The following is a 22648-nucleotide window of genomic DNA, read 5'->3' on the forward strand; positions in this document are numbered from 1 at the left end:
GAATGCAATACATCATGGCCTCCTCAAAGTCAATGAAAACTGTATACTATCTCTAAAAAATGTGAAATTTTAAGGTTGAATTACGATGCTGCTGTAAGGTGTACACTATATGTGGTGGTTACTGCTTACAGGAAGCGCTGGGATGGCTCTTCCGAGAGAGGTTCTAGGACTGGACAGTGAGGTCTCCCGCTCTGTACTGACCCCAGAGGTGCAGAGGGGTGGGGTCGTTTCTCGCCCCGCTGCTAGTTTTCGGGGGGTGCGCCCCTACAGGGAGCCGCCCATCTCGGGGGCCTCAGGTCCCGGCCCTCTAGCTCCCGGCCCGACCTCCCCCGAGCTGCGGCGGGCGGGAGGAGAAGCCCCGGGCTCGGCTGCTCGCGGAGGGCAGAAGAGCCTCCACTCCCGGGCCTCGGGTGCCTGCCGCACGCCACGAGGGCGCGGGGGAAACCCACAACTTCCCGCCCAGGAACGACGCCCCGCTACTGGCTCCGGCTGGGGGGTGTTCTCGCGAGAGGAGAGGGGGCGCTGGCCGCCGCGGGCTCGGGGGCTCGGGGAAGCCCGCGGACGGGGGCCCGCGGGGAGGGGGCAGAGGCGGCGGGCCGGCTGGGGACGCGGGGAAGCCGCTCCCGCCAGTCGCTGTGCGCCAGCCCCTGACGTCAGGAGTTTTCCTCAAAGTCAACAACAAGCCCGCGGCGGCGGCGAGAGCTGATCGCGGCCGCCCCAGCGGGAGGAGGGGGCGGGGAGGCGGCGGCGGCCCCCCCACCCCCCAGCGGGGCGCGGCCCTAGAGGAGGCCGCAGACCCCCGACCCGCGCCTGGCCGCCAGGGCCTCTCAGAGCCTCCGCCCGCCGCCGCCTCGCCTCGCCGGCGCGACCCGGCCCCCGCCCGAGCGGAGTTTTCTGGTGATGAATTGAATTTGTAGCCGAGATCCGATTCCCACGTAGAGTCTCCGCCCCCTCCCCCCCGCCGCCTCCCTCCTCCCGCCGCCGCCGCCGCCGCCGCCGCCGCCGCCGCCGCCTCCCGCTCCAGCTCCGCGGCCCGGCCGGCTCCCTCCCTCCCTCCCCTGCAGCCCGCCGCCTGCCCTCCCGCCGGCCACACCGGGCTCCAGGGGGGCCAGAGGCTCTGCGGGGTGGGGGGAGGACAGGAGGGGAGGAGGAGGGAGGGGGACCCCCGAGTCGCCCCCTCTCCTCCCCCCGCCCCCCGGCTCCATCCTCCGCCGCCGCCCGAGCAGCTGCGGGGCCGCCGCCGCCGCCTTTGCAGGTAACAGCCACCGCCCCCCCCCCACCCCACTCTCGCCCTCTCCCCGCCGCGCCTGCACTCCCTCTGGGGCCCCCTTCGGGCGGGGATGGCGGTGGGTGAATGAGGTGGGGGCGTCCGGCTTGTCACCGCGCCGGGGGCGTGGGCGTGGGGCTGGATCGCCGGGGGCTGGGGTGAGGGATGCGGGTGCGGAGGCCGGGGATGCCCGGCGCGGGCGGACCGCACCCCTCACTTTGCGGGGGAAGCCGGGGCGGCGGTGCGCGGGGGCCTGGGAGGGTGTTCCCGGCCTAGCGGTGCGGTCCGGGTCTGGGCCGCCCTGGCCCGGCGCCTCCGGTCTCGCTCGCTCTGCGCCACTCTCGCTCCCGCCCCTCACCCTCCCCGCCGGCCGGCGGCGTGGGGAGGGGGCCCGGCTCGGCCTGGGGTGGCGGCGGGGTTATGTAACGCGGGGAGCGCCGGTGTCAGGGCGTTTGGGTGGGGGGAGGGGGCTGTCTGCGCGTGGGTGGGGGAAGGCAGGGATGCGACGGCTCCCCGGGGTCTTGTTCGCCACCCCACCCCCCCGCCGCCGCTGCCGCCGGCGCACAGGAAGAGAAGGCGCTGGTGGGGTGGGGGGTGTGTGGGAGGTGGGGAACGTGCTTGTCTGTGTTTTTAATAGTAGTGGGTTTTGATCCGCTCGGGAGTTGTGTACTAAGAATAGAAATGTGCGGAAGATGCTGGCTTTGGCGGATCCAGTGATGCTGTCGCTGCTGGCGGCGGCGGCGGCGGCGGCGGCTCTGGCTGCAAGTAAACAAACCAGCCTCTTCCTCGTCCACCTCCTCCTCCTGCGCATCGGTTTGCATCAGCCATGATGCTGGTGGGGCCGTTTTGAGCCCAGAGTTGAAGCGGAGCTGGTTGCTGTGTGCACCCAGACTCCTAGGCGGGGTCACCCCTTGTTTGGGATTTCCCGGGAATCTGCAGTTAGGCTAGATTGAATTTCTTTGGGGCCAGGGTTTCGATACCGGTATTTACTGTTTATCTTCTGAAAGTAAAGGAAATGCTTACCCATAAGTCAAGGCTGGGATACTCACGTTACTTGCATCAAAATAATGTTGTGAAAGTGACACCAACACGTTCCACCAGTGTGGTAATTGATCGAAAGCCCAGTAGTTTGTAATTGATAACGTTTCCAAATAGAAATTCAACAGTGAAACCTATGTATCTATAATAATTACTAGTGTTGATAAAACGTTCACTTTTTTAGTTCATCGTGACGCGAAAGAATGTGAAATAATGACTTTTTTTGTAGTTAATACGTTGTCAGCTGTCTGACATCAATTTAGATGTATGTTTCATCTTTGGTAAAGTATGGTCTTATAATTAATATCTTTTAGTGCACTATAAATCATTAAACAACTGTTGGACTTTGGTTTTGGTGAAAAGTCATTAAATTAGGTTATAGATTGTTGGAAAACAGTTGAAAAAGCCGAAGGAGAAAGAATCCTATAAAGATGGTCTAGGAAACTCTGTCTTCAGAACTTGTTATTGTGAAATATGTATAAATGAATAAGAATATTCCAGGAGGTAGTTGTCTATAACGTGAAGACAACTTTTATTGGCGTATCTACTTACTAGTATTACTAGTTTTCCAAAGTATACGACAGAATGCACAATTATTTGTAAGGTATATGTCGGGACTGTAGGTGTTTTTTTCTTCCGCCCATGCATAATCTAGACTTCGAAAGTTTACCAGTGAGACTGTATTTGACGGTCTGCTTTATGTTTTTCTCTCTAAAGTTTACCCCACTATCTTTGGTTAGTTTGAGCTTTTAATTTTGTAGTGAGGAAAGTGTATATATCACATGATTGAGACAACATTGGAAGTTAGAGACCAATAAAGAGTTTTAGTTTTGTGTTTGTATTGTGTATTTGCAGTATGTAGTATGTTTTCTTAGAGTGTTTTAAAAATAATATCGTGTCTAAAGTCATTCTGGAAAAAAATTCATGAAACTATTACTTGTATTCATCTTGTCCCATACTCCTAGCCTTTCTGTAATGATTACTTTAGTGAATTGTTTTCCAACCTAAAATTAATTTTTACTTTGACTCTTGAAGTTGTGTGTTTAAAAATATTACTTTGGGTGGTTTTGTTTATGTAACTCTAATGGCTGTAAAGTATTTTAAATAAGATTTCTTTCATTCATTCATTGAACAAGTACTGGAGTGTTGACTGTGTAGTAGGGACTGATTTGATCGAAAACTTTTATTACTTACATTTCATCCAGAAGATCACTACTATTAGTGAATTTGTTTTCAGAATCACTGCAAATCTAAACATGTTTTGGTTAAACATATGGAGTAAATGTACTTAGTATAGAGTCTTGTGAAAAGTAAGGATTTAAGGTTTTTTAAATTCTAGCTCTCTAAACATGAGACCTTCTTACAAAAAACTCAATGGAAAATTTCAACTATTTAGGTTTCTTTAGAAAGAGGAACTGGTTTTACAAATTGATTTTGTGGAAGTTTAGAATTTACTTAAACTTTGCATAGTTTATGAAAAGATGGTTAGACTTTGTTGTTACAGCTTTCAGTACTAGACTTCACCCTTGTGAAGATAAGGCAGTTATTGTTAATGATGTGTTAATTGGATTTTTAAGCATGATTTGATAGGATCTAGTCTTTATACTGTGATTAAGTTTCAAGCACTAAAAAATACTTAATTTAGAACCATTAGCTTTGAATAAGGTAAAATGCAGGGCATTTAATTTAGACCAAATCTGTCCTGTAGTTTGACTTGATTTTTATTTTTAATATAAAATATAATTAATGCACATGATTAATTTTTGTAGATTTGTATTTATTTAAATTACTTAAAATTTCTGTTTTCCCCTCTGGGTTTTAGAGTGTGCATCAGTGTTCTAAGTCTTGGTTTCATGCAGCATGTACTTTTCTGTAGTTTCCTGAATCATTTTATGATAACTTAAATATTTCATCATGGTCTTTTATGTGTGATAAGAGCTGGATTCAATTGAGAGTTAAGAGGAGCCAGTGCCTGATGAGCACTTACATGTTCCAGGCACTGTTTTATGTGCTTAACATGTATAAATGCATTTAATCATCTAATAGCTGGTTACACTTCTGAAAGAGATTTTCACAGGAGAAAACACTTTTCCTTGCATTGTAAAATTTTTGTTTCATTTGAACTTTCTTAGTTTTGAAACACTTCTTTTAGTGTTTTCCTAACCTGTTTATACCTATTATTAGAGTTCATAGTGACTGATAAATTTCACTAATGTAGTACAATAAAATTTACACAGAAATCAAGATAATATGATTTGATTATCATCTTATATCATGTCATATGTAAAAAAGACATATTGACTGATCCACAACATTTTTTTTCATTTTTTTCAAATGCCAAATTAAATGCCTCAGATGTTTACATGTTTCAGTCTAAGCACTATAGTCTTTGAACATGTAAACATTTCCTTTACCAGAAAATCTTCAAATGATAGTCAGTAGGTAAATAAATGTATGCTCCTTGACCTGTAGATTTCTTAGTTCTTTTTCTTTTCAATTCTCTGGTTATATTTGTTTATCACCAGTTACAGATATTGCACATTTTTATATGGGTATATGTTTCTAATATTCAGAGAGAAAAGTAAAAAAAAAAATACTGGAAGAAATCACTTAGAGATTTTCAAATGAGAATTTTTCTATATATTAATTGAAAAAGTCTCTGACTATATTTGGGAGTCTAGGGGATGAGAGAGGGAGAAAGATATTTTTGCCAGTATTGGCATTTAGTCCAAATTTTGTCTGAGTGAAATTGATGTTTGAATGTTTTATTAACCTTTTGAGGACTGGAACTGTGTATAATCAGGATACTGTCACCTAAGACGGCATCTATAAGTGAAATAGGTACTCAGTAGCTTTGAACCTGAAGAACTATAAATAAGAGCTGTTTTCATCTAATGCTACACTTTTGTTTTTATGGCTAAGGAAACTGAGGCACAGAGAATTAAAGGACCTTATACTCTGAGCGGGGCAGAATTGGGAACAGGGACCCAAGTTTGCTACCCTGCCCTGTGCTCTTTCTAATGCACCACTGAGATGAACTTTGTTACAGGATTCCATACCTACTGGTTAATTCTCAGTTTAATCAGGAGTAAAATCTGTCAGGCTGATTAATGGCATTTTTGTGTGTGTGTTTGGGTGGGTGCTTTTTGTTTTATAATCAGGAAGGTTCCCAAGTCAGAATTTAGAAGGATTTTACATGTATATTAAAAAAATATGGCCAAACATGCAACTGCGATTCTTTTAGTAACAACCTTCATCCTGTCCGTTGGTCATTATATAAGTGCTTTCCTATAGAGACAAGCCACATTTTATATTAAAAATGTAGGGGTGACTTTGTCAGTAGCTTGTTCAGTGGTTTAGGAGAACCAAAGGAATTCAATAAGCATTTTCTTAGTTGTTTAAAATTAAAATATTGACTGTTTACTCAGTACAGGTTGCTGTTTTTAATTTGATTAATAATGGATATGTTGGTTGAAATGACACTCAAATGCCCTGAACAGGGATAAGGAAGAGGGCAGAAATGGTTTATGGTTTTGTATACATATATCAAAGTTTATAAAGTTGATTATTAAGAATTGGCAATTTAAAATAACTGATATTTTGTGTGAAAGTTAGAAATCTTGCCTATGCTTATTCAGATATTTCCCCATAGTGTGAAACAGTGAAGATATCTATATAGAAAGAGTTTAAAGAAAATCCACAGAGTATATTATAATCTGAAAAGAAGAAAGGTATCCAAAGTATATAGTTTGTATTGTTCATTTCCCTATATGATATATTTTTAGCAGGATAGGAACTCATAAAAGGACAGACTGGTTTAGAGTTTTTTGAAAAGGACATCAGGTTACCTTGAATTTCCTTTCCACTCCAGTATTTTTCCTTTCCCTCAAATCCTTATGAATATTTAATGTAGTCTTATGTATTTATTATAGCATATATTAGTTTCACCTATTTCTTAGAATCAGTAAATACCATGGAAATATATTGTGGTTACCCTTGACCATCATTTGTTTTTCAAAGTAGAAACTTTCTATTGTGTTTGGACATCAATTCTTAATTAGTTTAATTTGGCTAGCATATCTAAAGTATATTAAAAATGTGGGTACAGAGCAAGTATATTCTGGATAGTATTAATTATATCCAAATGTATAGTAGCTTTAGGGCTTCTCTGATGGCTCAGTGAGTGAAGAATCCACCTGCGATGCAGGAGACACAGGAGATGTGGGTTTGATCCCTGGATCAGGAAGATCCTCTGCAGGAGGGAATGGGAACCCACTCCAGCATTCTTGCCTGGAGAATCCCATGCGGGCTACGGTCCATGGGGTCACAGAGAGTCGACATGACTGAGCATGCCCAAGCACAATGATATAGTAGTTTATAGAAGGTTGTGTTACAACCTATTAACCTGTGAATTTTATTCTTTATAAAGAAGAATTGCTAGGGGTGCTTTTTAACTTTATGTTAACCTACTTTTAGTCTTCTGTTATAATCTGTGATGCAGTAGTTATATTTAATTTTTAATTTATTTGAAAACATCATGCTTTATTGGACTTCTGAAATAGTTATAGAAAAAATGTTCAGAACTATTCACAAACATTGCACATATTTTTGAGAGTTCATATTTTGTTACTTTATAGAAAGTATACCAAACTGATAGAAGACTTGAATTGCTTCTTGTTACTTGTCATTAATTTGTTATGGTAACTGTGAAGAAATAATGTTATCATTATTGGTTGGTTATGGTCTTAAGTTCAAAATTGTAGATGTGGTAACTACTGCACATATTCGTTTTTAGAGTTAATTGAGAAAATGTATGTGAAAGCACTTTGATAACAAATTATTATAGGTTTGGAAAACATTTTAAAAATATTCTATTAATATTCTGTTTAGCTTGGCCCTTGTATACTCAGCTTTGTTCTTGTCACAGAGTAGATAATCAATACATATTTATTGGCTGAATAAACATAGGGGTGTGTGTTTATTATGTGTTATACACACACACACAGACACATAAAATTTCTTGAGTCTTTCCCAGCATTAGGATCTTTTCCAACGAGTCAGTTCTTTGCATCAGGTGGCCAAAGTACTGGAGTTTCACCTTCAGCATCAATCCTTCCAATGATTATTAATGAATAGGGAAGAAATTTATTATAACTTTAATCATTTTTATGTAGGTTCTTCTATAATGTTTAAGTTCAGGTTTGTTTTTATTGTGGCTTCATACCATTCTGTTTGTCAACTTAGAATTTTAGCTTGCTTCATGTTAATTCGTTATCTAAAGCTGCATCTTTTTTCTTTCAGTCATCCATCCATTCATTCATTTATTCCATATTTGTTAAGCATCTCTTATGTGCCAGGAAGCATCAAATTGCTTTACTAAATAATAATGCTATTGAATGAGATAAAAGATGTGAAAATGTTTTGTAAATTGTAGAATGAATTTAAAATATCATTATCAAAATCTCAGATAATTTTGTATGACAATGCTTCTAGTATAACTATATGTGTAACTTTTGAATTAAATCTACCAAGAATTTTGAATGAAATTTTTCATAAGAATGGGAAAAATTAGATATGCAGTATGTTTAAAAGAAAAATAAGCCAAATTTTGTTGCAGTAGCTCATTGGATAGAACAGATTTCTGGAGAAGTAGTTACTGTAAGAGGAGGTGAAGTTCACTCTACCTTAGGAAACAGATTACAAACCTAAAGTACAGCCCAGCATTTAGCAGATTAGTATTTTTAATAACATGTAAGACTTGAGTGGGAGAGCGTATTGGACTTGATGCAAGAGTGTTGCCAGTGCGGGAAAAGTAAATCAAAGAATATGGTGAAGTGCATGAGAGTCAGTAGCATTGGTTCTGTATTAAAGACAGTGTTTGTTTATATCTTATTGATCATAATTCTAGAGTAATATACCTTTAAAAGAGTTTTAAATTGTTTTTGAAGTATGTATCATTATAGCCAGGAGAGACCCAGGAGCTGTGTTAAAGCTGAAAATTATGATTTTGGGTAGAAGTTGGTGGTAATATTTTAAGATGTAGTATGGATGAAGCCATGTGTGTATTGGCTGGGTTGACTGGCCCTGTTGAAGATGATAAATTTTGTCCTATTAATTTAATATACATTTTAAAAGTTTAAATATATAGGCAGTGGTAAACATCTTTATTTAGAAAACTCGTTTTGGGAAGCAATTTCTGTATAAAACTAAATTCATTAATTTGGGCTTGATCTGAGTATTTCAGTCTGTTTTTTTGTCCTGATGAGGTTGTGCTAGTGGAAAGTGTGTGCCTGTTTCTGTCGTCTTGATTCTCATAAAGTAGCTATGTGACTGTCGTCTTGATTCTCATAAAGTAGCTGTGTGATGTTGGGCAAGATGCTTCATTTGTCTTGACTTCTTTTTTCTTAGCTGTGAAGTGAAGGTGCCTTCTAGCTTAGAGTCTAACAATGAAATGTACACCTAAGAAAATAGAATCAGTTTTGAATTTACTTTTGTTTTTCTAGTGTTTTATGTAAGGGTATGACAGTGCAGATTATTCTAAGAGGAAAATATTTATGTTTATTGATGTGTTTTGTTTGTTTATTGCTAAGTGTTGGTCATAGATCTCTTCTTTTCCAATCCCAAGGATATAAGATATGAATTTTCGTTCACCCAGAGTATATAGTTTAATAGTTAAGAAACCAAGGGTCATTAATAGATGTGATGCCCCTTGTTATAAGTATGACCAAAGGAGGTCTAAGTGCAGTTCTTCTAAAGACATTATTTTGCATTAGTGTCCCTAATATTTAACTTCCTTATACAGTTGACCCTTGACCAGTGCTGGGGTGGGGGAAGCGCCCCACCCCGAAGCGCCCCACCCCAACCCCAGTGTCAAAAATCTGCCTACTGCTATCTCTGCCTCAAAAACAAAGGAATTGATAAATGACTCATCCAGGGGCAGGAAGCTGACAGTTTGGATAAAATAAGGACTCTTAGTTGTTTTAATTCCACATATTGTGATCTCTAATTGAACACAAACTTTTCTTCACAGTTGGGTAACTTGAAGATCTGTAAAATGAAGATGCAAGTAGTATATTTTTTGAAAAAAATTTACATATAAGTGGACCTGCACAGTTCAAACCCATGTTGTTCAAGGGTTAATCGTAATTATTTATGTTGTATAAGGAATTAACCCTTTCAGTTATCTAGCTCCATATTAAGTAGCCAGCTGGTCATGTTGAGTTCTTAAGGAAGTTATGGAAATCAAATTAAAATGATGTTTTGATTCTTTACCAAAAGCTTTTTTGTTTTTTTCTGCCTGTTTTTAATGGTGAAATCTGTCTTGTCTTGAATTATGTGGTCATTTCCTATGGCTGTTTGTCACACTGTGTTCCCTTGGATTTCAATGAATGTTACTAAAGGAAAAAAAAGCCTCGTGTGTTCAAATAAGTTTAGGATTTGCTGAGATAAATAAGATTATACACGATATATTTTATACCTTTAATATGTTAATAGTGATGTTTCAAGAGAATGACGTGGTTTATAGAATTTCCCAAACTTGTTTGACCAAATAATTTTTTTTTTCTTCTTTTAACCCTCTTTTTCTTCTTATTTTTCTGGAATTTCCCTTTTATTCTGTCAGACATGTTTTGGAAAAAAACACCAAGATTCTGATATTCCTTTTGACTTTGTGCAGTAGTTAAGACGGGAATGATTTTGAGGACAGTCTTGGTCCAGCCTGACATGACAGGAGTGGTCTTCTGTTCAGCCACACAAACTTTGTCAGGCTCTCTTGAGAGAATGGTAGTATTAATTCCTGACTGCTAAATGATTAGGCTCTGTACTTACTGTGCATTGGAAAAAGAACTATAATTTATTTCAGTACTAGCTAGGAAGTCTAACCTTGAACTTACTCCTATTGCACTATTTATCAAAGTCATATTTGAGAAAATATTGGGTTGACCAGAAAATTTGTTTGGGTTTTTCCCTAAGATGTTACAGAAAAACTCAAACTTTTTGGCCAATCCAATAGTATAATTCTATACTCCATCCATTTTTTCTGGTTATCTAAAATGTATATCTTGGTTCCTATATCATGTTTCTTGGTCCCTTTTTGTGGAGCTGCTTTAACTCAATTGTATCATGACATTTTCCCTTTTAGATTGAGAGAGACAAGAACTAGCCTGTAAAACTCATTGCTGTATGTATGTGAGGATATTTTTGAGGACTTTTGTTTATTTTACTACAACGTCTCTTATAAAGATCCACGGGTTAAATTTCAGATTTTTGTCCCAGGAAAAATTTTCTGCTGAACAACATTTTTTCTTCTAAAAAATATTTATGGATACTGTAAATGATGAAATTGATTTTATTTCCTTATTTGCACTGCTTCCTAAAAGCTTCATGTTAAATTTGTGGTCCGTCTTTCACAAATATGTAGATTTTTACCCTGGTGGCTTTTTATCTTTGCGAAAGTCAAAGAATGTGGGCTTCAGAATCAGATTGCGTTCAGATCTTGGTGCCACCATTCATTAGTTGTTTTTAAATCTGGGAATCAGCTTAATCTCTGTAAGCCTCAATTTCCCCATCTGCGAAATGTAATCGTGCCCTCATAGTGTTGCTGTGAAGATTACCAGGGAATAATTGATGTTGCAGTTCTTGACATGTCTTTAATACTCCATACTTTTTCCCACTTTCATATTTCCTGTGTTTCAATTCACCTACTTAAAAAAAATTGATTTCATATTATTTATAATATTTTATGTATTGTAATCTACCTAAGATATTTCTTGGAACAAGGCAGAGTAAGCATACATAAGTGTTGGTTTCTTAGCACATTGTTTTTTACATAAAATCTAGCAATTAAAAACTTTCACAATTGCTTTGCCATAACTATTTCAAAATTTACTGAGATTTTGAAACTAAACATAGGTGAAGAATTACTTTTAGTCTGTCTCACTTTCATTTTCTTCCCCTTTCACCTCAAACACCCATCATCAAGTCAATTTTCTGTACTCTTTGAGTAGATATGACAGTGGTTAAGATATATTTTTTTTGTTGAAACCTCTTAGGTTAAAAGTTTCGCTATCATTTGAAATCTGTCACAAGACCAGAGAAGTGCATTCATTGTAAAACTACTTAATAAATAGGTTCCGCAGTTTGAAGAGCTAGACTTTTATGTGAGGTCAGGTCAGTTGAAGACATTTACAAAGAATTAGTTGTTTGTTATTGCTATGTGAGTTGCAAGAATGGAAAAAAAAGAAATTCTTTCTTCAATACTTCCTTCCAGGCTGAGTCATCACTAGAGAGTGGGAAGGGCAGCAGCAGCAGCAGAGAATCCAAACCCCAAAGCTGGTATCACAAAGTACCGTTTCTCCAAGTTGGGGGCTCAGAGGGGAGCCATCATGAGCGATGTTACCATTGTGAAAGAAGGTTGGGTTCAGAAGAGGGGTAAGTGTTCAACAAAACTAAAAACAATATGGTTGGTAAGTGTGCTAACACTTAGTTGTGTCCTGGAAGTCAGTATCTTTTTTTCTAATGTTGGAAACAAAGTAAACTGTGGCATACTATGTCCACTAAGATCTAGAAACCATATTTAACATGTGTTAGGAGTTTGCTTGTTATTTCGGAATTCTTTGTAATACTTGATTTTGATCATTTATAATCAAATTAAGAAAGTTTGGCTTATCTGGTGTGTTGTGTGCACATATGTTACAGAAAGTTTGTGTTGTATTTTTCTGTATTGTCCACAGATTCTACAATCCAGAGAGATGTCTTTAGATGTCTAGAAAAATGTCTAACTTGTATTAAAGACAAGTAAATAAAAGTACTCAGTTACATTAAGCCATTTTTGGGTGGTGGCAGGGAAAAGGATTAAAGTAGTAAAGAGGCAGTATTCTCTCACAAACTCATGGATTCAGTAACCCTATAGTTAGATAAGTAAAGTCCTAAAGTAAAAGACCTGATGAGGAAAGGGAATGTGTATTGTGCCCGCCCATGTATGTTTAATTTTGTATTTTAATTTTTCATGACCCACTTTTATTATTTCTTACTCACTCCTATTTTAGATAAATAATTCAAATGCATTATTATTGCTTTTTAATACTAAAAAAAGCCTCTTGAATGTAAAGCTTAGTTTATCCTCCATGAGATCACCTACTAATGAGGTTAATGTGCTTATTTTGAAATCTAGACTAGAGTTTAGACTGGTTGCCAGGCAACTACTGTTTATCCACATGGCCAAATTCAGTAGGATGAAGATGGCTCCATTTTCAGAGCTTTAACTTCTTGTATATCTGTTTTCTAGTTAAAGGTTTCCTCTTAATAATTTTGTAATTTTTAATATTCTTTGAAGCTTTGTAGTTACTATTTAGGCTCAAAAGATGTTGTCAGTAGTTAAATATGATTACATATTAATGAGTTTTTAAAAAATAAGCCTTATTGAGTTGTAATTTACGTATAATAAACTTCACCTGTTTTAAGTGATAAATTCTGCTAAATTTGTACACTAGTGTAACAAATGCTACAACCATGATGTGGAACATTCCTGTTATACCAGAAAGTTCCCTCATTCCCCTATGCAGTCAGTCTTCGTCCTTGAACCCTGGCAACCACTGATTTGCTGTTACTGTAATTCTGCTTTTCTGGAATTTCATATAAGTAGAATCATAACAATATGTAGTCCTTTGGGTCTGGTTACTTTTACATAGTATAATACTTTACAGATCCATCTGTGTTGTTGTATATATCATTAGTTTATTCCTTTTTATTGTTGAGTAGTATATCACCATCTAGACATAACACAGTTTTTCTGTTTACCGGTTGGTGGGTTGTTTCGAGTCTTTGGCTGTTATGAATAAAGCTGCTGTGATCATTTGAGTACATATCTTTGTGTGATGTGTTTTCATTTTTCTTGAGTATTAACTTAAGAATGAGATTGCAGAGTCATATGGTAAGTATATGTTTAACTTTATAAAAACTGTTTCCCAAAGTGGCTATTTGTATTGTTAAAGTTTAATTTTTCCCATGTTATTCTCATAGTATAAATTTGGAAAGCATTTTCATATTTCAGTGCTGTATGAAAATTTTTAAAAATTTTTTTAACTTGTCTGTTACGTTTATATATTTTTTCCTTTTTTTGGGTGGGGGGATGGCAAATCACTTAAACCTTTATTTTATTAATCTCAAATATCTGCTCTCACAAGATAGTTGTGAGGGTTAAGTGAGTTAGTGGATGTGGATGTGTTCTGACAATTCTTAAGGTATTACTATCACCGCATTTTATCAAGGTATTAGGAGTGGTTCTTGAGTCTTATTTAATTGTGTCTTGTCTGAAATACTAAAATAGAATTTTGGTATGTTGTGCATGGTGTACAGAATAAAGAAAAAATGAAAGTGAATTCTCAGTGTTTTTCCTGTATTGTTTAGTGAATACGATTGTAACGAGTGTGTGTGTGTGTTTATTTTGGGAAATAATGGTCATATAAACATAAGAATTTGAGGTACACAAGGTATAGAATGAAAAGTAACTCTACCTCTTCCAACTAGTTTCTCGCTTTAGAGAGAACTTTTTTATTTTTAATTCTGCTGATTATTATCCCAGTTTTATATATAATATGCTAAACCTTATTTTTGGTAAATCTTAAGTAATCTACTGTATCTTCATTGAGAAAAATAAAAAATTTTAACTTTTAATACTTATTTTCTCCCTTCCGTTTTTTTTTTTTATTTTTTGGTGTTTGTGGTTAAACTTCTAGCTTTTGCACTACTAATTCTAGAAAGATTTTAGATGTTGACTCTAACCTTGCCACTTTATAAGTTGAGAAAAAGTGATACCCCTCCCAATCTTTTCCTTTGAATTCCACATTCCCTTCCCATTTTATGTCAACTGTAACATTGATTTTATATTTTTAAGGCTTATAATAGTTGCTGCTTCTAAAAAGCAGTAATCTATATTATAATTATGTATAGATTACTGCTAAACAAAGTAGCATGATGGGATCCTTAGAGAAGAGGTGGATTTTTGTACTCTATTGATATTCAGGATCATCCCATACTTTAGTTTGGCTTCTAGTATGGCATATCACTTTTTTCTGGATTTTCCAGTGACCACATTTCCCCCCTGTTGGTAGAACAGCCTTCTTCATCATATCACTTGGTTATCTAGCTTTTTAATCATACTATTTGTGGAAGTTCTAAGATAAACTGACTTTTCTGAGAATGATGCTTAGCTAGTGTCACATTATTTAATTGCATTCTTGGATAAATTCTTTGCTTTCTTAGCTCTCGTGTCTGTCTTCTTTTTGTTTTGGATTTATTTTCAGTTTTCTGGAGTATTTCCTGAAGTCACTTTTTCAGAAAGAATGTGTGTGGGTACTTGCCAACACCATGTTTGAAATGTCCTTTTCATTTTTGCACCTGTACATGCCTTGGCTGGGTGTAAAATTAGGTTTAAAATAATTTTCCTTCAGCATTTTGAAGGTTGCGTTTCATTACCTTTTAGTAATGTTTTACTGATAAGAGATTTGATGCTATTTTAGAACAGTATTTTTGTAGGTAACATGATTTGTATTTTGGAAGCTTTTTGTGTTGATGCCTTTTTATCCTTGGCATTATAAAATTTGAAGAGGATGAGTTATAGTCCTTTTAAATTTTTTCCGTAAAGCATTTGTTAGACCCTTTGAAAATGAGCTGTGTCTTTAGTTCTGAGAAATCTTCTGTATTTCTTTCATTATTTTTCCCTTCTATGTTCTCTGTGTTCTTTACACATTGTTTCCCCTAGAACTTCCATACCAAAGTCTGTTTTAAAGTTTTTTTGTTTTACATCTCTTTGTTTTTTTTTGTCTATTTGTTCTGAGAGATTTTCTTGACTGTTCTATAACTCTTTATTGAATTACTTATCTCAGCTCAAGTTGAAGTTCAGCTTAGCCCTCCAACTCTTTGCGACCCCATGGACTACAGCACATCAGGCCTTCCTGTCCATCACCAAACTTTGCTCAAACTCCTGTCCATTGAGTCGGTGATGCCATCCACCCATCTCATCCTCTGTCATCCCCTTCTCCTCCCACCTTCAATCTTTCCCAGCATCAGGGTCTTTTCAAATGAGTCAGTTCTTTGCATCAGGTGGTCAAAGTATTGGAGTTTCAGCTTTAGCATCAGTCCTTCCGATGAATATTCAGGACTGATTTCCTTTAGGATGGACTGGTTGGATCTCCTTGCAATCCAAGGGACTCTCAAGAGTCGTCTCCAACACCACAGTTCAAAAGCATCAATTCTTCAGCGCTCAGCTTGCTTTATAGTCCAAGTCAGCTATTACTTTATATTTTTGGGAATTTTGCCTCATTCATGGTCACTTGCTCTTATTTTATATATAAATATAATGCAAATTTTAATCTTAGGACACTAAGTAGGTTTTAAATTTTTTCTCCTCATCGAATAACTCTTCCAGTTTGTTTATTCTGGTTCTTTTTGATGGTGGTAGTTGTTTCTTCAGGTGTCTGGTCATCCTTATTTGTCTGTATATACTTCTGAATGAAAGACCAGAATTACAGATAGTGCCCTCTCTTTTTACACAGTGGGGATTAGTGATGTTGGTGTTTAACTGTGCTCTTAAAAGGTTTAGTTGAAACATTAGAAAAAACCAAATTAGGCATATTTTTTTTCCACCCTTAATTTATTCATTTAGATATTTTCAGTGTTATCTTAATAATAATGTTTTGTTTTAGTCAGGCAAATGTCATATAGTCTGTTGTTGTTTGGCTATATTTTGGTTCAAAGAATTTATTCTAAAGGATTGTTAGGATTTGCTGCTTGCTTATTACCCTGGATAGATTATTATCACCTGAACTTTGGTGTACTCATTTGAAAATAAATATAATCTGCCTTCTTTACCTTACAGTGTGATTGTAGGCATTACAAGATAATTTATTTAGAGGAGTGGTTTCAGACTCTTAAAACTATAAATAAATATATAAAAAGTTGTAATATAGTTCTTACTTTGTCAGTCCCTTTTCTTAAGTTTGTATTTATGAATCAGTTATTAGCTCCTGTCCAGGTATAATCTCATTGTATTTGTACTTTTTAATGTGAACAAGCTAATAAGCTAATATTGCTCTTTAGCTAATATCTTAGAATAGGGAAAGAAAGACTTAAAGGTAATTATTGATATTATGTAGGATAAATGCTTTTCTGACTGTGGCTATAAGTGATATATCAGTAGTGAAAACTTTTTTCCTCTACTTATCCAAAATCATGAGTATTGAGATAACACATTCATTTAGTATTGTTGGTGTTAGAAATTACAATGAAAGAAACACCAGGTGCAAACTGGAGTATTACCTGCATTTTCCTTCTTAGTGGTCCTAGGAGAGTACCTAGCAGTTTGGCTGCACATCAGAATAAGAGGTATTTGCATATATATCAGACACTTCTTAAATTACTTTTTCAAAGATCAGCCTGTGGGTATACTCTGGGTAACTTAAAATCTTTAAACTAGGTGTCAAAAGTTTTGCTTTCTTAGTTTCCATTACAGCTAGTAGTAATATTGGCTCTGAAGAAACTTAACTGTATTAATAAAATGGGAAATTTTAACCTGCTTAAAAGGTTTAAATTCTAGAAATATGGTTTTGTTTGGTTAATAGTACTGTTTCTTAAAAACCTAAATAGTCTATAAATGTGGAGAGCCAGTTCCTTTGATAGCAAGTTAAAATTTGTAATGTGTTTTTAGTCAATTCATCATCTTGCTGTTTTGAAATTGGTACAAATATAAGAGGTCGTTTTAAAGCATTTTGATTGATGAAAATGCTGCATGATGTGTTAATTCCTTACACTTTTTGTTGTTTTAGTATCTAACAAATTGAACTTCATGTTACGTTCTGTGTGTGTAACCAGCTTGTGTTTTCAAAGAACTTTTTCCCTAGTTGCCTTGTGGTTATTATAGTTTCCATTCAGGGATGTCCATTGTCCATAAACTGGGTCCTTTGAATGATATTTGTCTTACATTGTATGAAATGGTTTGCGTAGATGAACTAGAATGTTAGTATTTGGTGATTCTTAGCTAAAACTTTATATGTTTATGAGTTTTTTTACAAAACAGCTTAATCCCCACTGCGCAAAGTATACCTCTGTAGCAAAGATTGTAAGATAGGTTATGGTTTAATGTGTGCTGTGATCTAGTTAATTGTAAGTTATTACAGAGAAAACAAAAGTGTGCCTTTTTGGGGGTGCTTTTCTAAGTCCAAGGGCCTTTCCTTCTCTTTTAATTTGTATATACTTATGTACATTTTGTTCATATCTTATTCACAAAGTGACTTTCGAAATAAATTATGAAGTGATTAAGAAAAGAGAAGACGACAGCATGATTTCCTGTTTACTAGTCAGTAGCAAGCATTTTCCATAGAGAGTGAAGAGCTGTGGTAGTGACTACATAAACCACATGGTAGATTAGAGAAGCTCACTTTGACTATTGACATTACAGGAGGAGCAGAAATATGGAAAAGTTAAATTTATTTTCTAATTGCATTAAACTTGGAGATTTAATGTATCTACAGTGATGTGAAATTTGTTCTTCCTCTTGTTTCAGTGTGTTTGTTTTGAAAGTGTTAACCACGTCAACCAAATGGAGAGAAACCAAATGGAGAGAACGATTGGATAGTTCATACACATTCTAGAGTGTAAAATTGCTGTTACCCACCTTCCCAATCAAGAATTGAGTTTGTATATTGACTTTGTATTCTATAGTCTCATTAAATTCACTTTTTAATGTTAGTTGACTTTAAAGGTTTTGTGTTGTTAGTCAAGTCATCTGCAAAGAGCTACAGTTCTGTTTCTCCCTTTCCAGGCTTTATGCCTTTAATTAATTTTTCTGGTCTTATTTCACTGGTTAGGACCTTTAGTACACTGTTGAGTGTAATTGGTGAGAGTGGACATTTTTGCCTTACTTCTTAAGTTTCATATTAGCCTTAGGATTTCACTGCTGCCTTTTATTGAGTTGAGAAAGTTCCCTTCTATTCCTAGTTTGCTGAGAACTTTTATCATGAGTGGGTATTCAGTTTTTTCAAGAGATTTTCCAGCACCTGTTGAAATGACCATTTAACTCTTCTCATTACTGTTTTAATATGTTAATATGGCATACTACTTTGATTGCTGGAATAAACCCTTTTGGTCATGATGTACTGTCTTTAATATATTAACAATTTTGATTCACTAATATTTTGTTAAGGATCCTTTTATACATTTATCAAAATATTGATCTATAAAAGTTTTGCATAATAGTTATGCTAGACTAATAAAATAGGTTGAGAATCCCCTCCTTGATATTTGAAGGAATTTGCAAAAGATGAGTTTTATTTCTTCCTTATATGTTTGCTAAACTGCAGTCAGCGAAGCCATCTGGGTTGGAGCTTTTTAAAATAATATATTCAGTGTATTTAATAGATACAGGAATATTCAGATTTTGTTTCATCTTGTGAAGTTTGACTAAATTGTGTATTTTAAGGAATTTGTTCATTTTCTCTAAATTGATTTATTGTCTGTTAACCCGACTTTAGGATTTTCCTGAAGTTGATTTCTGTTGACAACCCTTCTTCTTTGCCTGTGATTGTATTTTCTTGTTACTTCACATGTCTGATATATAGTTCATTGTGTTGATGTGTTATACAGACTCTTGATCTCTTTATTTCCTACTGAAGACTACTGCTTTTTGTTTTAATTGATACTTACCTCAATTTTATTGTTTCTTTACTTCATTTTCTCTGGTGTGAAAAGCAGTTAAAATCTTTGCTTTTTGCCTCAATATTTTGCTTTCTGTTTTTTGGCTCCCTTTTTTTTTTTAATGCATGTATTATTCAGGGGTTAGCTAGAATTTGGGCAGAGTTTACATGTAGGTTTTGGGGCTCCTCCTCTGTGTCTTCCTGTCTTGTGGGGTATTCTCATTTTCTAGTCATGAAAAGTTTTTGGCAGCTCTGAGCTCCAATCTGACTCCTTTAAGCAACATGACTATGATTTTTTGTCAAAGTTTTATCCACACTAATCTCAAGAAATGGAGGAGCCTCTCAAGCAACAAGTCATATAAAAATGTAAATCTCATCGGTGCAGTCAATTCTCTTCTTTCAGGGGTAACTTTCCCCAGTTTCTGCTTGCTTTTGGTGCTTTCCACTGCCTTCAGATAGTTTTTATTTTGGTATTTTGTACAGGATTTATAACTTTTAAGTATGGGAAAGTTAGCTTAATATAAGTCACCCTACAGTCAATGAAAGTGGAACTCTGTTAGACGTATGTTTTAATTTATAGATGTAAAGTTTAAGCTTTGTAAGTCACTAAGTTTTGTTATTTGTTAATTTAATTACTCATAACAAATTAAGAGGAGTAGAAACTTCATCTATCTGTATAACCGAGGAAACTAATGGTTTAAACCATCTGAGCTCCAGTCACCTGGAAACATAGCTAAACCTTTTCTCCAGTAAATTTGTAGAATTTTAAACTAGAGGAGTCTTTGGAAGTTGTCTAGCCTTACCCCTGTTTATCTTACAGTTTCGAGAACAGGTCGGTTTTGGAGTTGAGGCAGAGCAGAACCAGCAGTGGAACCACTGTATTGCCAGTTTTATGATACTTCATATTTTGTTCCTTTCCTGTCACTTAGGAATATACTGGAGTTCTTTTTAAAAAGCTATTATTAGTACTTGGTGAGGGAGTAGGTAAGAACTGCAGAACAGGAGGCTTTAAAAATCTCTAAGAATGGAAAAGGGAGTAGCTTCCGTCTGTTGGAAACCTCATGTCCCTGTGGGGAGTGCAGGGACGCTGTCTCTGTTGACCTCACCTGTGTTAGCTGCCTTGGGGAACTTGGCACTGATGTGATGGCCGTGCACCGACTACTGTATTTTCTTAAAGATATGTTTTTACTTAGGGCAGTTTTTCTGCTTGGCATTTTCTTCCCTTCTGTCTTTGTCAGATATTTTAATTCTAATATCATCTTGATGTTTTCCCCGATCACAGTCTTACAGAGTGAGAATGATTTCTCTTGCCTCTAACACATTCCTGCCTTGTCTTGCTTGAGGCTTCTTATTGACTAGTTACTACATAGATACATTATTTTACCTTCTCCGTTATAAACTCCCTGAAGGCAGGACCCTTGTCCAGTACAACTATCTCTCTTCCCCCTGTAGGGTCTACCAGTACCTTGAACATAGCTCTTAATCTTTCTTTGACAAATGAATAAGGAAGAGGAAAAAACAATTCTAGATGTTCTGATATCAGTATGTCACAGATATCAGGGCTTAGAACTCAATTTGGGACAGCTGAGGCAGGGCAGGGAATACAGAGTAGACAGTCGCAGTTATGGAAGTAGCCTGCGCCTAGGGTGTGCTTCCCAGGCGGCACAGTGGTAGGGTCTGCCAGTGCAGGAGGCGCGAGGGGTGAGGAATCGATCCCTGGGTCAGGTGGGGCCCCTGGAGTAGGAAACGGAACCTGCTCCAGTGTCTCGCCTGGAAAATTCCGTGGACAGAGGAGCCGCTCCCCCCGCCCCTCACACACACGCACCCTACACAAACACGTCTCACACACGCACAGACACACACTCCTAGAGCAGGATTTTGGGATTCCAGATCAGGTCATACATTTATCATTCTGTTGTGCTTTTGTGTATAGGGACTGCTGCTGCTGCTAAGTCACTTCAGTCGTGTCCGACTCTGTGCGACCCCATAGACGGCAGCCCACCAGGCTCCCCCGTCCCTGGGATTCTCCAGGCAAGGACACTGGAGTGGGTTACCATTTCCTTCTCCAGTGCATGAAAGTGAAAAGTGAAAGTGAAGTTGCTCAGTTGTGTCCGACTCGTAGCGACCCCATGGACTGCAGCCCACCAGGCTCCTCCATCCATGGGGTTTTCCAGGCAAGAGTGCTGGAGTGGGTTGCCAATGCCTTCTCCAGTATAGGGACTAATGGAGTAGAAATTAGAACTGACTGAATGGTTATTTCTGGCAGAGGTGGCTGGGAAGATCCCTCATAGTCCCAGAATAGGTGAGTCTATAAGTTATCTTAACCAGGCAAGTGGGACACTGGAGTGAAAAATGCAGTGGTGATCACAGTTCTGAAAGATTTGTTCATATTAAGGGATAATTTTTGCTCTACTCATAGAACTGAGAAGTGCTTCCACATTCATGAAAGTTAGCTTTTCAAGCCTATGAGGAGAATCTTTTCTGATATGTTTCTGATGGATCATTTATTGAAACTAAAATCTCATTGTATAAGGCATAGCTGTTTCATTATGTAATAGCTCTGAGCACTAGTAGTCTTTATTTTGCCTTCCTGAGCAGTAAAAAAAACAAAGTTCTGTTTTCCCTGTGATTGGCCTTCAGATTGGAGAAGGAAATGGCAACCCACTCAAGTATTCTTGTCTGGGAAATCCCATAAACAGGAGCTTGGTGGGCTACTGTCCATGGTGTTGGCAAAAGAACTTAAGGCAACAAGTAAGGCCTTCAGATATTTCAAGATCACTGTAATGTCTTCCCTAAAATCTTCTTTCTAAGCAAAAAGTTCTGTTCTCTTTAGTTTGTTTATTGTACGACATGGCTTCTAGCTCTCTCATGCATGGTCTTTGGTGTCCTCTTACGGAGATACCTGTTTGTCCTGAAATGTGGCCTTATAGATGATCTTATTTGCAAAACAGAAACAGAGACACAGATGTGGAGAACAGATGTATGGATACCAAGGAGGAAGCAGAGGGTGAGACGAATTGGGAGATTGACATGTGTATACACACACACACACACACACACACACACACACACACGTATATATAAAGTAGGTAAGTAATGGGACCCTGCTCTGTAGCACAGGGAACTCTTATTCAGTACTCTGTGGTAACCTAAATGGAAAGACGATCCACCAAACAGGGGAAATATGTATATGTATGGCTGATTCACTTTATGTACAGCAGAAACTGACACAGCAGTGTAAACAACTATACTCCAATTAAAAACAAACAACAAAAGAGAGAGAATGTATTTTTTTCCCATTGCTAGTTTGTAAACGTTTGTGTTGCCTCATGCCATGGCCATCATTGGGTATTATTTTGATTTTTAACATTTTTATTGGTTATTTGTTTTATATATACTAGTGTGTATATGTCAATCCCAATCTCTCCGTTTATCCCTCCTCCCCCAACATTCCTCTTTTTTAGTTTTTGCCGTTTTATTGCTGTCTTATTTTACATCTCTTTGTTACTGAGGTTTAACTTTGTTGTTATTTCTTTTAGCTGTTCCTCCCCTCTCCCCCAATAAATTGCTTGTTCTTATCCTGTCAGTTTTTATATATGAAACTTATATCTTTAGTCAAGTTCATAAATGGTGTATATTATTTGTTTGTAAGGAC

The 22648-nt window shown here is 37.8% G+C and overlaps 1 protein-coding gene across 1 annotated transcript in view; it reads left to right on the plus strand.

Moving 5' to 3' along the window:
* Positions 1018-22648, plus strand: part of AKT3 (AKT serine/threonine kinase 3) — a 282280-nt gene continuing 260649 nt past the window's right edge. The window contains exons 1-2 of the mRNA XM_018060261.1: positions 1018-1255; positions 11574-11734. Of these exons, the coding sequence (XP_017915750.1) occupies positions 11689-11734 (46 nt within the window). The 5' untranslated portion in view covers positions 1018-1255; positions 11574-11688. The remainder of the gene's footprint in view (positions 1256-11573; positions 11735-22648) is intronic.

The sequence above is a fragment of the Capra hircus genome, chromosome 16, assembly GCF_001704415.2.
Source record: "Capra hircus breed San Clemente chromosome 16, ASM170441v1, whole genome shotgun sequence".
In the NCBI taxonomy this organism is placed as follows: Eukaryota; Metazoa; Chordata; class Mammalia; order Artiodactyla; family Bovidae; genus Capra; species Capra hircus.